Source organism: Pongo abelii, chromosome 3 (assembly GCF_028885655.2).
Source record: "Pongo abelii isolate AG06213 chromosome 3, NHGRI_mPonAbe1-v2.0_pri, whole genome shotgun sequence".
Lineage (NCBI taxonomy): Eukaryota > Metazoa > Chordata > Mammalia > Primates > Hominidae > Pongo > Pongo abelii.
Genome location: NC_071988.2, coordinates 109,369,924 through 109,385,487, shown reverse-complemented (window position 1 = coordinate 109,385,487; position 15,564 = coordinate 109,369,924). Strand labels below are relative to the sequence as shown.

Sequence of the window (15,564 nt, the reverse complement as noted above, 5' to 3'; positions counted from 1 at the left end):
TGGCACGATCTTGGCTCACTGCAAGTTCTGCCTTCCGGCCTCCAGGGTTCACACCATTCTCCTGCCTCAGCCTCCCAAGTGGCTGGGACTACAGGTGCCCGCCACCACGCCTGGCTAATTTTTTGTATTTTTAATAGAGACGGGATTTCACCGTGTTAGCCAGGATGGTCTCGATCTCCTGACCTCGTGATCCGCCCACCTTAGCCACCCAAAGTGCTGGGATTACAGGCGTGAGTCACTGCGCCTGGCCAAGAGGTGACATTCTTGCTTTTTTCCCAATCTTAGAGGAAAAGCATTCAGTCTTAAGTATTCATCCTTAAGAATGATGTTAGCTGTAGATTTTCCCAAATGCTCTTTATAAGGCTGAAGAACTTCCCCTCTGTTCCTGAGAGTTGCAGGGCGTTTTTGTTTTTGTATTTTGGTAAATTTTGAATGGATGTTGAATTTTGTGAAATACGTTAGCCACATTATTGATATTATCATGGTTTTTATTCTTTAGCTTCTTGATGTAATAAAATATATTGTTTGATTTGTAAATACTGAACAACCCTTGCATACCTGAGTAAATCCCCCTTGATCGAGGTGCATTATTCTTTCTATTGTTGAATTTGATTTGCTAACATTTTTGTGTCTACACTTGTGAGAGATATTGATCTATGCTATTCTTTCTTTTTCTTTTGATGCTATCTTTGTCTGGTTTTGATATCAGAGTAATTCTTGTCTCATAAAGTGTATTGGAGAGTGTTCTCTTCTATTTTCTGGAAGACAGACAGTGTGTAAAATTAGTGTTAATTCTTCTGTGAATGTTTGGTAAAATTCTCCAGTGAAACCGTCTGGGCCTGAAGATTTCTTTTTTAGGAACTTTTAAATTATGAATTGAATTTCTTTACTACTTATAAGGCTATCCAGGTTATCAGCTTCCTCTTGACTGAGTTTTGATAGTTTATGGTTTTTAAGGGGTTGGTCGATTTCTTCTAAGTCGTTGAATTTATGAGTATAAAGTTTTTCATAGTGTATTGGATTTCCAGGGCTGCTGTAATGAGTACCACAAACAGGGTGATTTAAAACAACAGAAATGTATTGTCTCACAGTTCTAGAGGCAAGGGCCTGAAATCAAGGAGTCAGCAGGGCCATGCTCCCTCGAGACCCATGGGGAGAATCCTTGCTTGTCTCTTTCTAGCTTTGGTGGCTGCTGGCAATCTGCAGTACTTCTTGGCTTGTAGCTGCATAACTCCAACCTCTGCCTTTGTTGTCACATGACATTCTCCCTGTGTGTCTCTGTCCTCACATGGCCTCTTCCTATAAGGACATCATCATCCTGGATTAGGAGCCCACCCTGCTCCTTGATGACCTCATCTTAACTAATTCCATCTGCAATGACCCTGTTTCCAAATAAGGTCACATTCTGAGATATTGGGGGTTAGGACTTTAACATTTCTTTTTGGGTTGGGGGAATACATTCACCTCATAACAGTAGTTTTCCTCTGTTAGCCTTTAATGGCTGCGGGATCTCCCCTGTTTAATTCCTGATATTGGAGATTTGTGTCTTCTCTCTTTTTATCTGTGTCCATCTCACTAGAAGATTTTCAATTTTATTAATTTTTTTTGCAAAAACCAGCCTTTTGTTTAATTTTCTCTGTTGCTTTCCTGTTTTCAATTTCATTGGTTTTCACTTATATCTTTACTATTTCCCTTCTTCTGCCTATGATGGTTTGTTTGGCTTTTCTTCTAGTTTCCTGAGATTGGAACTTGGATCATTTATTGGACCCCCACCACCACCCGAGGGGTCTCAGGAGGCACTGCGAAGTCCAGCCTGGCTGCATTCTGCATGGTGTCAGCACCTGCTCTGCTTCCTCTCCACCACCTGTATCTGGAATGATAAAGAAGATGATGTATGGGAAATTCAAGTATTTGAGCTGTACCTAGAGTAAGCCCTCCCCTCCCTCTTTCTCTCAACCTTCAAACAGTTAGATGTATCATTTCCTTACAAGAATTTTGCTCTTTTACTCAATAATAACTTCAAAATGAAACCTCGATACATTATAAATGATGTCGGTAATACTAAGGACACCTTTGGCACCCTACTTTTAGATTTCCCCTTAGGTCTGCCCCACATTTTTTTGGTGGAGCCTCAGAGGCCACCCCTCTTTTCTTTTTCTGGTTGCTGATCTATGCTCTTTCAATGTAACTAGAAGAGCAGATTCAGCTACATAGGTCTTTGGGACTTATGTGTTTGCATCTTTGGGAGAATATTATCAGAAATTTGGATCTAATGTGCAATATCTATCTACACTCTGGATTAAAATAATCACATTGGATTAGTCAAACACGAGTCACTATGGTATTTAGAATAAAATAGATAAGTCAAAGAGACTGCATTGAAATAATGTTGAAGTTCAACTTGCAATGTTTTAGAGAATGCATGCTTTCTGGATGTTTTGAGTGGAGAATATAATTATGCTTCAGTAAGTGAGCTACTAAATTGAAGAAGTATAAAAAACCACCTTATGAAATTGTGAAGTAGAAAATAATCTTTTCTTTAATCTCTACAAATAGGTTTTTAAGGTCATTTTTGCATGCTCAGTACAGGTCAATATCAGAATTGCTCATTATAGTTCTTTGCCTCTGCCTTGCTCCACTGACAAAGCTGAATCCCGTGGAAACTTGGCCATTATGCTATAATTGCAATCAAACAGGATTTGGAGCCATTGTTACCAGAAACTTGAAAAACTGGGGGTGGCAGAGGAGAAAAGGCTATGCCAGGAACCAGGACAAATACTTTGATTCACAGTTAGGCCATATCATTGCCATGGGCAAGGGATGAAAAGATTCTCTGACTAAAGAAGACCTGCATCAAAGGGAGTATCTACAGGGTTATTGAAAAATGCATAGGTGATGGGAAATTGGTCTTGACTGTTTTTTATTTATAAAAATTTATGAATGCCTTTTTTATGATCTTGTGAGGTGAATAATGAGGGAATTGTTCCCAGACTTTTGTATCTATGTCTGAGACACTATCTGATGGACATTATTCATTGTACATTTTTCTGTTCTCCCTGCTCTATCCTCCTACTTCCAATTTTTGGAACATTTTTAAACCTTGAGAAAAGTTAAAAGAGTAATATGCTTTTCCCCATAGTTTCTTCTCTTTCTCTATACCTTTTGTCTGACTTCTTACTAATTTTTTTCCCCTGATGACAGCCTACCATTGAATTTTTTTAACACGGTAGAAGCAGCCTTTATTGGTTGCAACATGGATTGGAAGAGGAGGGGATATGATAGCTCCCACTCCTGGGGCAGCATCCACAGACTCAGTTGCCACTTTCCAAAAAGCTAAAAAGAAATTTTATTGTGTATATTTAAGGTATACAACATGATGTTATGGGATACATATAGACAGTAAAATGGCTTCTGTAGTGAAGCAAATTAACATACCCATCATCTCATATAGATAGCCTTTTTTATGTGTGTGGCAAGAGCAGCTAAAATCTACTCATTTAGCAGAAATCCCAAGTACTGTACAATTTTATTAATAGTAGTCTTCATGTTGTACACTGGATCTCTAGACTTGCTTATTCCCCATGTCTGCTACTTTGTAACTTCTAACCTACATCTTCACATTTCCTCTGCCAGCCATTATTTTCTGAACCACTGGAAAGTAAATTACAAAAACCACGGCACTTCATCCCTAAATATTTCATTGTATTTCTCTCAAGAGTAAGAACATTCACTTTCATGTACAATGCAATGATCACATCTAAGAAAATTATCAGTAATTCCACAATATCATTTAATATACTGTGTATATTCAGATTGCCACAATTGTCCCCAAAAGGTTTTTTATGGCTGTGTGTCTTTTTCAATCCAGGAGCCAATCAAGGTTCATGTTTTACCTTTTTTTTTGAGATGGAGTTTCACTCTTGTTGCCCAGGCTGGAGTGCAATGGTGCAATCTCGGCTCACCGCAACCTCCGCCTCCTGGGTTCAAGCGATTCTCCTGCCTCAACCTCCCTAGTAGCTGGGATTACAGGCATGTGCCACCACACCTGGCCAATTTTGTATTTTTAGTAGAGAAGGGGTTTCTCCATGTTGGTCAGGCTGGTCGGGTACTCCCAACCTCAGGTGATCTGTCCTTCTCGGCCTCCCAAAGTGTTGGGATTACAGGCATGAGCCACCACGCCCGGCCCATGTTTTACTTTTTATACCTGGTATATTTTTAATCTAGAATACTATCTCCTCTCTTGCCCTTTTTCTCTTATCAAATTGTCTTTTTTGTAGGATTGGCAGATTTAGAAAATTTAGAAAAGGGTGCTCAGTTAACCTGAATGTCAAATAAACAATGAATCACCTTTTAGCATAAAATGTCCCGTGCTCATACTAAAAGCTAATTTATTATTTATCTGAAAATCAAATTTAACTCAGTATCCTGTATTTTATCTAACAACTCTGCTTTTTAAAAAGTTCAGACTGCCGGGTGCGGTGGCTCATGCCTGTAATCTCAGCTACTGGGGAGGCTGAGGCAGGAGAATCACTTGAACCCGGGGTGGGGGGGAGGTTGCAGTGAGCCAAGATCTTGCCACTTCATGCCAGCCTGGGTGAAAGAGCGAAAATCCGTCTCAAAAGATAGAAAAAAAAAGCTCAGACCAGTTCTATTATAGAGTAGCTCAAATTCTGGATTTGCTTGTTTTCTAGTCATTTGATTTTGTAAACATTTTTTACAAAAATGTTTAGATGATGTTGCATATTTCTTATTGCCTCACACTGGGTGGTACATATCTACAAGTCTCATTTGTGCAATTAAGTTTAATTATTGGCTAAAGATGGTAACTACAAATCTCTCTGGTTGAAAGCACTTTCTTTTGGAATTATTAAATAATTGTGGGGTAATATGCTGAGACCAAGTGAGATGTTCTCAATCATCTTCTGCACAATAATTTTAACATTCATTAGTGATCACTTCCTGAATTGTTTCCTTGGGGGTTATGAAATAATTTTTTAATGTTAGCATTCCTTCTAGTTTTATTACTAGCTGACATTCATCTGTAAAAAAGAATTTTCCTTCTTTAATGCTCTCTTGTAGTATCACTATATACTAATGGAATTTTAAAAATTCAATTTGTTATAATTCGTTACTGTCATTATTCTGTTATTGCTCAAATTACCCCAGTTTTTTGGCCAATGGAAGCCTCTTGCAAGTCTGCTCTTTGGTCCCTTGGATATAACCCCATTTTGTCCTTGCGTGCTTGCTTTCATCCTATCATGAAAAAATGTCCCAGGCTCATTTTTGTACTCTTGTTGTCTAGGAGGAATCAGCCTTTTCCCCAATGACCTATGCCAGCTGTCAGTTTTGTGCCTCCCTGCTCCAAATCCATTGTCTCTGCCCTGCTCTGTGAAACTGCTGGAGATGGACCCTGTGAACATGCTTCCTTTGCCAGCTGGCACAGTGGCAAGCTTTGTCAGTAGAGGGCACTGGAGGGACACTGCTGTGCACACAGAGCACCTTGTGGCACTCACCTTCCAGCTAGCCTCCTGCTCAGCTGGCCTGCCCCATGGTTTTCCTTCTTTGCTGGCCTCAGTCTGCTGGAACCCCTGTGGGAAGTCTCTTGTTTTCCAACCTGAGCCCACCAGTTGGACCACTGTGGACCAGCTCTGACTCAGGATAACACAGACTTCTCTGCCATCCCTTGGGCTGTGACTGTACCCTTTCCAGTGAAGTCTGAATCTCAGCTTGGGGAAAGGGCCTCTCCTTTTGCAAGTTGTTCCTTATATGGGTACTTTCAGCCCCATGGTATTGTTAATATTCTCTTATTTCTCTTATTCTCTCTGGTTAATCTCCTCTTTCTAGTTAATAATTCTTTAAATTAAATTTTCCCTGTTCAAATGAGTGGTCTCTTTTCTGTCTTCTGAATGAACCCTGACTAATAGATAAGTGGTGCAGGGAATAGTTGTTAAATAGTACCACTGTTCAAATAAGTGATTCCAGGAGTAACTTGGTCATGCCCTTGGATTTGAGCACAGTGCCAAGCCCCTTGCCAAGCATGCGGGAACAACACCATCAATCCAGCCATCACCTGCAGGTGAGTGTGAGGAAGTGCCCACTGAAGCAAGTATGCTGGGAGCCTAAGGGGCTGCTGCACCTGACTAATGATATCTACAAGGACTATGGCATGGCATTGTCTTCTCATCATTAGAAGAGGTTTCTCCACACCCAGACTGTGAAGTTACTCACTCATGTATTTATCTAATATCTTTATAGTTTCCTTTTAAATTTATTGATTATTTTAAAAATTGATACGTAATAGTTGTCCGTATTTTGGGGGCACATGTGATGTTTTTGTACGTGCATATAATGTGTAATGATTCAATGAGCATAACTGAGATATCCATTTCCTCAAACATTTATCTTTTCTTTATGTTGGGAACACTTGAATTCTTGTCTTTTAGGGTTTTTAACAAATGTATATACCGTAAATTATTGATAGTTACCCTACCGTACTGTCAAATGTTAGATCTTATTTCTTCTATCTAACTGTGTATTTGTACCCACTAATCAACTTTTCTTCATCTTCCCCTTACCCTCACCCTCCCCAGCCTCTTGTAGAGCCACCAATTTACAGTCTATCTCTATGTGATCCACTTTTCTAGCTCCCACATATGGGTGAGAACATGCGATATTTGTCTTTTTGTGCATGTCTTATTTCACTTACTATAATGACCTCCAGTTCCATCCATGTTGCTGCAAATGACAGGATGTAATTTCTTTTTATGGCCAAATAGTATTCCATTGTGTGTATATACCACATTTTCTTTATCTATTCATCATGAGGGACATTTACATTTATTGCACATCTTGGCTATTGTGAACAGTGCTGCAATAAACATGGGAGTTCAGATATCTCTTCCACATATTGATTTGCTTTCTTTTGGTTATATGCTCAGCAGTGGGATTGCTAAATAATATGGTAGTTCTATTTTTGTTTTTTTGAGAAGTCTCCATACAGTTTTTCATAGTGGCTGTACTAATTTACAGTTCTCACCAGTGTACGAGTGTCCTTCTTTCCCCGAATCCTGGCCTGTGTCTGTTATTTTTTGTCTCTTTGATAAAAGCCATTTTAACTTGGGTGGGATGATATCTCATTGTGGTTGTGATTTGCATTTGCCTGGTGATTAGTGATGCTGAGCATTTTTCCATATACCTGTTGGCCATTTGCATGTCTTTTTTTGAGAAATGTCTATTCAGATTTGTGCCCATTTTAAATTGAATTATTTGGGTTGTCTTTTTTTTTTCTTTTTTTTGATATTAAGTTGTTTGAGTTCCTTATGTGTTCTGGATTTTAATTCCTTCTTAGATATATAATTTGTGCATGTTTTCTCTTGGTATTTTTGACAACATAGGCGAATCTAGAGGATGTTAAGTTAAATAAGCCAAGCACAGAAGGAGGAGTACTGCATGATCTCACTCATATGTGGAATCTAGAAAAGTTGACCTCATAGAAGTAGAGAGTAGAATAGTGATCACCAGCAGCTGGGAGAGTGGGAAGGTGGATGAGGGGAGGTTAGTCGATGGGTACAAAGTTACAGTTAGCTAGGAGGAATAAATTCTAGTATTCTATTGCAAAGTAACTTGACTATAGTCAATAATAATGTATCGTATACTTCAAAATAGCTAGAAAAGAGGATTGAATGTTCTCAGCACAAATAAATGACAAGTGTTTGAGGTGATGGATATGATAATTGCCCTTTGATAATTATACAATGTATATATGTAACAAAACATCACACCATACCCCATAAATATGTACAATTATTATGTATCAATTGAAACCAAAATAAACCTTTAAAAACATTATATAGGCAGTAAAAAAGGTTATGTTTTATTAATTGCTGGACAAATGTGGGAAAACAAATAAGCAATTGACACCACCAAATTCTTATTACATTCAAGATAAAAGATTTATTCACACCACAAAAGAAAGATAATCACAACAAAATATACACTAACTTAAAAAACAAAAGATTATAGTGACATAAAATGTTATATTCTCTTTTTAAGTGGGTAAAAGTATTTTGTTTGCTTCTACATAAATTTCTATTCATGAGAGAATAACAAATATTAAAATACAGTGATAGTTTGCATTTCTTCTATAGAATGAACATAGACATAACCCTGAAGCTTTTAGTTTACAGGGAGTTTCCATGAAGCCACAAACTAAACTAATTATCAAACACATTAGTTATTTCCAGACTCACATAGATACACATTCAACCAATAAACTGAGAAAGAGGCATTTCATGTTCTCTTTCATTTTGCTATAAAGCATTTTTTCTTTCGACTAAAAGCAAAGTGAGAAATTGTATTTTTTTCTCCTTTTAATTGACCTCAGAAGATGCACTATCTAATTCATGAGAAATGCGAAATTTCAGGTGTTTATCTTCTTCTTTACTTTTAGGGTCTACAACCAGCATATCTTCATGGCTGTGAAATTCATGGCTGTGGAATTCATGGCTGACTTTGGAAAGTTCCTGACTATCAATCACATCGGAATGCTCATTGCTCTCATCACTGGCTTTCCGCTTATATAATCTGGACTTCTTGTGGCTGTGGGTTTCAGCACTTTGGTCATCCAGCTGACTCATTTCATGACTGTCCTTCCCATGGCTGTCCCAATCAGAAGGCGTGTTCAGGTCCTGGGCAACGGGGATGGCCTTGTATGCACCATTCAACTCCTCGCTTTCCATGTGTGAGGTGATGTCCTCGTCTGTAGCATCAGGGTACTGAATCACGGCACAAATGAAGGAGAATTATATGAACAGCTAAGGATGGGAATATGGTAATCCTTTTCTGCTCTCTAGCTTTTAGGCCATCTTATACTAAAAATTGCCTAAATCTGGCTGAAATAATACTAGCATGTTACTTTGTATAGTACTTTACCAAGCCCTTTCACATATGTCATCTCTTTTAGTTTAATAAGTACATCACTTACATATGTAATGAAACCTATAAGGTAGTTTTCATTATATTGAAACCTACATAAAGAGGAAGTGAATTGTTAGTTAAAAAGTAAAGAGAATAGTAAACGTCAAGGCTATGTCAAATCCAGATTCTGTGACTAAGGATTCAGTGTAATTTGCAACTACAATTCCTCTTAGGTATTTAACTTCAAAACATGACCATTATATTTTTAAAATAATTGGTGTTTTCCATTTATTTTAATCTGAAAATAAGTGATCCAGGATTTCAAAAAGTAGAATTGTGTTTGAAAATCAAATCTAGAGAGAAATTATGTAGACTTACAAAAACCGCCAAGCAGAAAATGATTTGTATTCAATGATCATAAAGTAGAATATGAATGAATTCTTGCTGAATGGATGAATGAATGGATGAATGGATGAATGAATATGCAAACTGTGGTTTCCTAGACTTGAGCTCTAGTCAGAACCACCAGGTGTGTCTGTTAAAGGATTTACCTGGATGTCAGGTCTGCGAAACTTCTTAGATTTTGACCTCAGTCCATAAACCACACTATCACCTCGGCCATCATATGTGTCTACTGTGGGTTCAACTGGAGTGAAAACTTCGGTTGCTGGCAGGTCCGTGGGAAAATCAGTGACCAGTTCATCGGATTCATCAGAATGGTGAGACTCATCAGACTGGTGAGAATCATCAGTGTCATCTACATCATCAGAGTCGTTCGAGTCAATGGAGTCCTGGCTGTCCACATGGTCATCATCATCTTCATCATCCACATCGTCCATGTGGTCATGGCTTTCGTTGGACTTACTTGGAAGGGTCTGAAAATTAAGATGGCCAGGAAAATTAATGTATGGGTTTTTATTTTCCCTTAGCCTTTATAGCACATTAGTCTTTTACTATCTTTCTTTTTATTTAGTTTCAGAATCTTTGCATTCACAGTACACACCATGGCTTTTAGGAGCTAAAGTGAGCATCTTCCAATTTCTCTTTTAACACAGGGATTAATAACATTCTGAGGAACATTTCTTACTTTCCAACAAAAATTATTTTTATAGATATTTTCAAGCCAAATATGTGAGTATAATCTTCATATCAATAATATTGTTTTTCCTTATACATATTAAACATTATTTACTAAATTCAGTGATGTAGTACATACAGATACATAGTTATGAGATTGTTTTTTATTTGAAATGAGATTTATCAAAAGAGAAGAGTATCCATATTTTAATGTGTGTACCAAAATCTATAACCCCTTTCCTATTAACATGGATAATTGAAAGGTGACTCTGTTATGCATGTGTGTATAAACTGCAGCTCAAAACTGTTCATTGAATTAAACAATAAATGTCTATCAAATTTCGAATTGACAAATATATTGGGTAATTTATCTAACTTGCTTTAATATTCTTAGTATATTCAAGTTGAATCTTAAGGAAAATAAATTTACTCTTTGCTTAGCAAATATATGAATGATCCTAATAAAAAGAATAGTTGTCAAATAAACTATTTTATTAGGAAAGAAAACTTTCCTAAAGGCAAAATCTTAGCTTTGATAGGCATTAATTAGATGCTTATTAGATATTAGATATCTACAAAATACCTTAAATAAATTGCAAGAGCTTAATGTTTCAAATAACAGGCATTAATAAACATCTTCTGTAATGCTAAACTTATCCGAGGAAACCAGGTATTTCTGATATTTAGTAAATACATGTTTTCTTTATGAGCAAGTTTTAGACTGCCAATTAGCTGGAAAACTTGCTAATGAAATTTCATCAGAAGAGAATCCAGGCAATGGCTTCTTTCATTTCTTCAAGGCTTGATGGGCCTCTGATTGAAAATGAGAACTTACCTCTTGTTTAAAGTCATTGGTTTCTTCAGAGGACACAGCATTCTGAAGAAGGAATGGCACGTGTTAGTGTGCATCACACATGCCTACCTTTTTTTATTCAAAAGTTAACCTTTTTAATCCAAAGCAGTTTTTATTTTTCAGCCTCGTCTGTGGATGGCTTAACACAGAGAGAAGCTAACATGGCAGATCAGTCAATGTCCTAAGCACATGTTTGCCAGCAGGCAGGCAGGATTCATCTGAGCAGCCCAAATGGCCTGACTGTGGCTATCTTTCATCACTGTAGTTTAATTATGAGAAGTTTAAAAATACCTGTGGGGCTAGGAGATTCTGCTTCTGAGATGGATCAGGCTTTAGCCATGTGGCCACAGCATCTGGGTATTTGTTGTAAAGCTACAAAAAAGTTGCATGTTTATCATTATTAAAAAAAGAAACGTAGGGACGAATGGAAAAAACAATCATTCTTCACTAGTCTTGCTGCAAGCATACAGTCACCCGGACCCTTAGGTACCTTTTTTTCTTGCAGATTCATTTAACAAACTCTTATGTAGCACTTACTGTGGGGTAGGCACTCTTTCAAATTGCTTTACAAATATGAACTCATTTGATCCTCTCATTCCCCTATGAGATAGGTATCATTATTATTCCCACCTTACAGATCAGAAAACTCAGCCACAGTGCAGTTAAGTGGTAGGAAATGGCAGAGCCAGGCAGGGTTCAAACGCAGGCAAACTAGCTCTTAACACTGAACTTCACACTGTGCTTTCTTTTTGTATGTTTGCTGGCTGAATTTTCCTCTCAGATAAAGCATATCTAAACCAGATGTGACCTTAATTACTGTTGATCTTCATTGTGTCCAGTCCATGGAACAAGAAGGAACTCTCTAAGGCTGTGCTAATACAGTATCCTCTAACCACATGGGGCCATTTAAATTTAAGTTAATTAAAATGAAATGGCTAAGCACGGTGGCTCACCCCTGTAATCCCAGCACTTTGGGAGGCTGAGGCAGGCGGATCACGAGGTCAGGAGATCGAGAACATCCTGGCTAACACAGTGAAACCCAGTTTCTACTAAAAATAAAAATAAAAATAAAAAAATTGCCAGGCGTGGTGGTGGACACCTGTACCCCCAGCTACTCGGGAGGCTGAGGCAGGAGAATGGCGTGAACCCAGGAGGCGGAGCTTGCAGTGAGCCAAGATCGCACCACTGCACTCCAGCCTGGGTGACAGAGCAAGACTCCATCTCAAAAAAAAAAAAAAAAAAAACATAAAAATTCAGTTTCTCAGTTGCACTAGCCCACATTTTGGGTGCTCAATAGCCATATGTATCTTACCAGACAATGTAGAAATATAATATTAAAATCATTGCACAAAAGTTCTATTGCTGTAAGGTGCCAAAGATGTAAATGAAATGGATTTTTCTTTAGCCAAGTTATTTATCTGGAAAATACTGATAATATGCTACTGCAGAGGAGTAGAGATTGCTCTGAGTAAAGTGTCATCTGATCTGCTGAATCATCCAGGGCCAATCATTACATTTCCCTGTCATTGAGAATGAGAACTCTGGGGGTTGCACAGAGTTCCTTCTGCAGCCACCTAAGGAGTGGATGAGTAGAGAGAGAACCAGTCAGAAGTACTTGGAATTTCTCTCATGGCTGGCTCTAACCAGAGGAGCTTCGTATTGGGCTTCTCTGAAAGGTTTTGCTGAAAGAAGGGGTTCCTTGCTTTAAGAAGATGAAAAAACAGCCGGGCGCAGTGGCTCACGCCTGTAATCCCAGCACTTTGGGAGGCCAAGGAGGGTGGATCACGAGGTCAGGAGATGGAAACCATCCTGGCTAACACGGTGAAAGCCCGTCTCTACTAAAAATACAAAAAATTATCCGGGCGTGGTGGCAGTCGCCTGTAGTCCCAGCTACTCAGGAGAATGGCGTGAACCTGGGAGGCGGAGCTTGCAGTGAGCCGAGATCACGCCACTGCACTCCAGCCTGGGCGACAGAGCGAGACTCCATCTCAAAAAAAAAAAAAAAAAAAGAAGATGCAAAAACAATGGGACCAGGTGAGTTCAGAGTTTTTCTCTTCACTTTTTCATATCTATCTATCTATTCTCATGAGACATGTAATACAGGCTCAGAGAGAATGGATGTGTAAGTTACATTTATAATTTTTAAAAACTCATATGAAGAAAATAAAGGTAAGCAAAATGAATAGACTAAAAATCACCCAGTAATCCTAACACTCACAGATAACCAGTGTGTATTTTCAGACATATATCCTTAGAGACTTCCTCAATTTTTTACTAGCTTTAAGTTTCCGGGATTCTAGAAGGCTGAGCCTTGAGCTCTTCATGCATTTCTTAAATTGTTATAGCTCCACGTGCCTTCTAAAATGCATCTTTGCCATATTTTCATTTATTAAAAAGGCACTAATTCTTGCCTCAAATAGTATGACCTCTATCTTCTCTGGAGATGTTAATTTTTCTGGTTTATTATTAGGATTCAACACCTGTATTTTCAAATCAGTTGAAAAACAGACACACACACCCCTCCACAAACAAACGAATACAGAATACTTCTTTTAATGTCTTCATTAAGCAATCTAATTGCAGTGACCCCCAAGGCAACTCTATTTTGGCCTTTATTCTGTTCAACTGGAATTGAACTCTGTGTGCCTTTTTGTCCAAGCTTCTGGGGACAATGCCCATTTGTTGTTTGGCTGGCACAGTTTCATCTGTTGTGGAGGGGTAGGTACATCTTTAGTGCTGGTCAAATAATTATAATAAAGACTTTGGTTGGTCTTATGTTTGGTTAGAAAATGTGATCTAACATCAGCTGACAATCACAATAGATACAAACAGCACACATAGACTTTCTTTTCACAATGGGCTTCTCAGCTAATATCTCAGACAATATTGTGAATATTATGGTCATACAAACAGTTCTGACTAATATCCAATGTGAATTTTAAATTTAGCAATCCACTAAACAAAGCAAAAACTGAAATTTTCTGCTTTTAGATCAGTATGTGGACTAATGGAAAAAAAGTCACACAACTTCATATAACTCATTTTACATGCGATAACTCATCTTACATATAACTCATCTTACATGCCTAGACATTATTATATTTAAAACATCTGGGTTGGTTTTACAAACTTATATTTATTAAAAACTGTAGTGTGCTTGGTACTGGTCTAGATTCATAGGAGGCCGTCAATAAATACTTGTAAACCAATGGATTTGACTGAGAAGATAAGTAACATCACAGCAAATGTTTCTTGCGTCTCTCACCATAATTGAGTAAATGATTTAACTATATAAAAACCTAAAAGATGCTTACCTGCTTTTCCTCAGAACTTCCAGAATCAGCCTGTTTAACCTTAGAAACAGAAAAGATGAAGAAAGATTAGAAGAATGTCCTCCTAGCACATGGAAGCACACAATTCAGTTATTTTCAGGGATTTTCTTTAAGATGCAGCTGTACTCACTGGTAGGGCATAGGTGATGCCTAAGAGGCAAAAGCAAATCACTGCAATTCTCATGGTAGTGAGTTTTCCTGCAAAATATTTCATAAGGAATAGTTGACATCTTCATAGGTTACAACAGTGATACCTTTTTATACTACCACATTACAAAATGATCACAAATAAAATATATTTTCTATAGAATCTTTTCTACTTCTTAGAGATGCCTTTTCTTTTTAGTATTATGGTCTTTCAGGTTAATATTTATATTGCCACCTATTCTCCATCTTTCACTATTAGGCAAGGGAAAGGGAAATTTTGCAATTCTGTATTTATTCAACTTTAAAATTTAGAGTTCCAGAAATTATACCATTACTACCTTATATATCTAGCTCTCTAAACCTACAAACAGATCAACAGTAACTTAATTATATTAATAAGCTAGTATGGGAATACTTTTCAGAGAAGAAAAAACACACAAAAAAAGAAAAAAATTTGCTTTATCCATTTTTCCAACATGTACTTTAAATGTGACTTTTAGCTTAATTATTAAGTAGGTGCTACTTAGGTGAAATCAAACTATCTCTGAAATTTGTTATTTAAGTAAGATGTTCTAAAAATGTGAAATTCAAAGGAAAACATTGAAAATAGCCAACAGCTTTTCTATTTGTAATAATAAGCCTACACAGTGTCATACAGGTATCTTGGTGAATATTTTAACAGCTAAATTTAGCAGTGGCATATTCAGAAAGGGTTTTCTTCCCCTTAAAAGTGAGATACATCATTTAAAAAATAGCACTGTAATTGGTTTCATTAGCGTAAAAGATCCCTTTTCTTTTAAATTCCTGCACAGTCACCCATTGAAAATTATATAGGTATAATTATTCCAAAGGGGAATTTAATTTTACTATTTTCTGATTAGCAGTGGTGGTTTCCGTTCTTTTGAGGACCCAGTGGAAGTATTTTTAAGTTTTAAATTTGATTGGCATTCAAAATATCTAGACACCTTTGTTCCAGGAGACCTGCAATGTATGTAATCTGCTTATTAAAAAGGCTAGAAAATTTAAGTCTGTTTAACAGCATTACAATTAAAAATATTTTTCCTTAGAATTTGGACTTCTCCATGAAATTCAGCTGAATGTACAACCCAGTAGCAAACTGAAGCCATACCTTGGTCGGCGTTTGGCTGAGAAGGCTGCAACTGGCCTGAGACGAGTCTGGTCCTGACGATGCTGTGCTCTCTGCCTCCTCCTCCTGCTGCTGACAACCAAGCCCTCTCA

The 15,564-nt window shown here is 37.5% G+C and overlaps 1 protein-coding gene and 1 long non-coding RNA gene across 6 annotated transcripts in view; one reads left to right on the top strand and one right to left on the bottom strand.

The window, feature by feature from the left end:
- The window catches only part of LOC112133048 (uncharacterized), a 26,071-nt gene extending 15,724 nt beyond the window's left edge, over positions 1–10,347 (top strand). For all 3 annotated transcript variants that reach the window (XR_008524603.2, XR_008524601.2, XR_008524602.2), the window contains 2 exons: positions 1,733–1,927; positions 8,450–10,347. This is a non-coding gene — a long non-coding RNA (uncharacterized LOC112133048). The remainder of the gene's footprint in view (positions 1–1,732; positions 1,928–8,449) is intronic.
- SPP1 (secreted phosphoprotein 1) lies at positions 7,849–15,564 on the bottom strand. Of its 3 annotated transcripts, XM_024245667.3 has the most exons (7): positions 15,455–15,564; positions 14,309–14,376; positions 14,161–14,199; positions 11,138–11,218; positions 10,829–10,870; positions 9,468–9,791; positions 7,849–8,774 (listed from the first exon to the last, which is right to left on the bottom strand). In XM_024245667.3, exons 2-7 carry the CDS (start codon positions 14,360–14,362, stop codon positions 8,370–8,372), a joined length of 945 nt encoding a protein of 314 aa, XP_024101435.2. In that variant the 5' UTR covers positions 14,363–14,376; positions 15,455–15,564; the 3' UTR covers positions 7,849–8,369.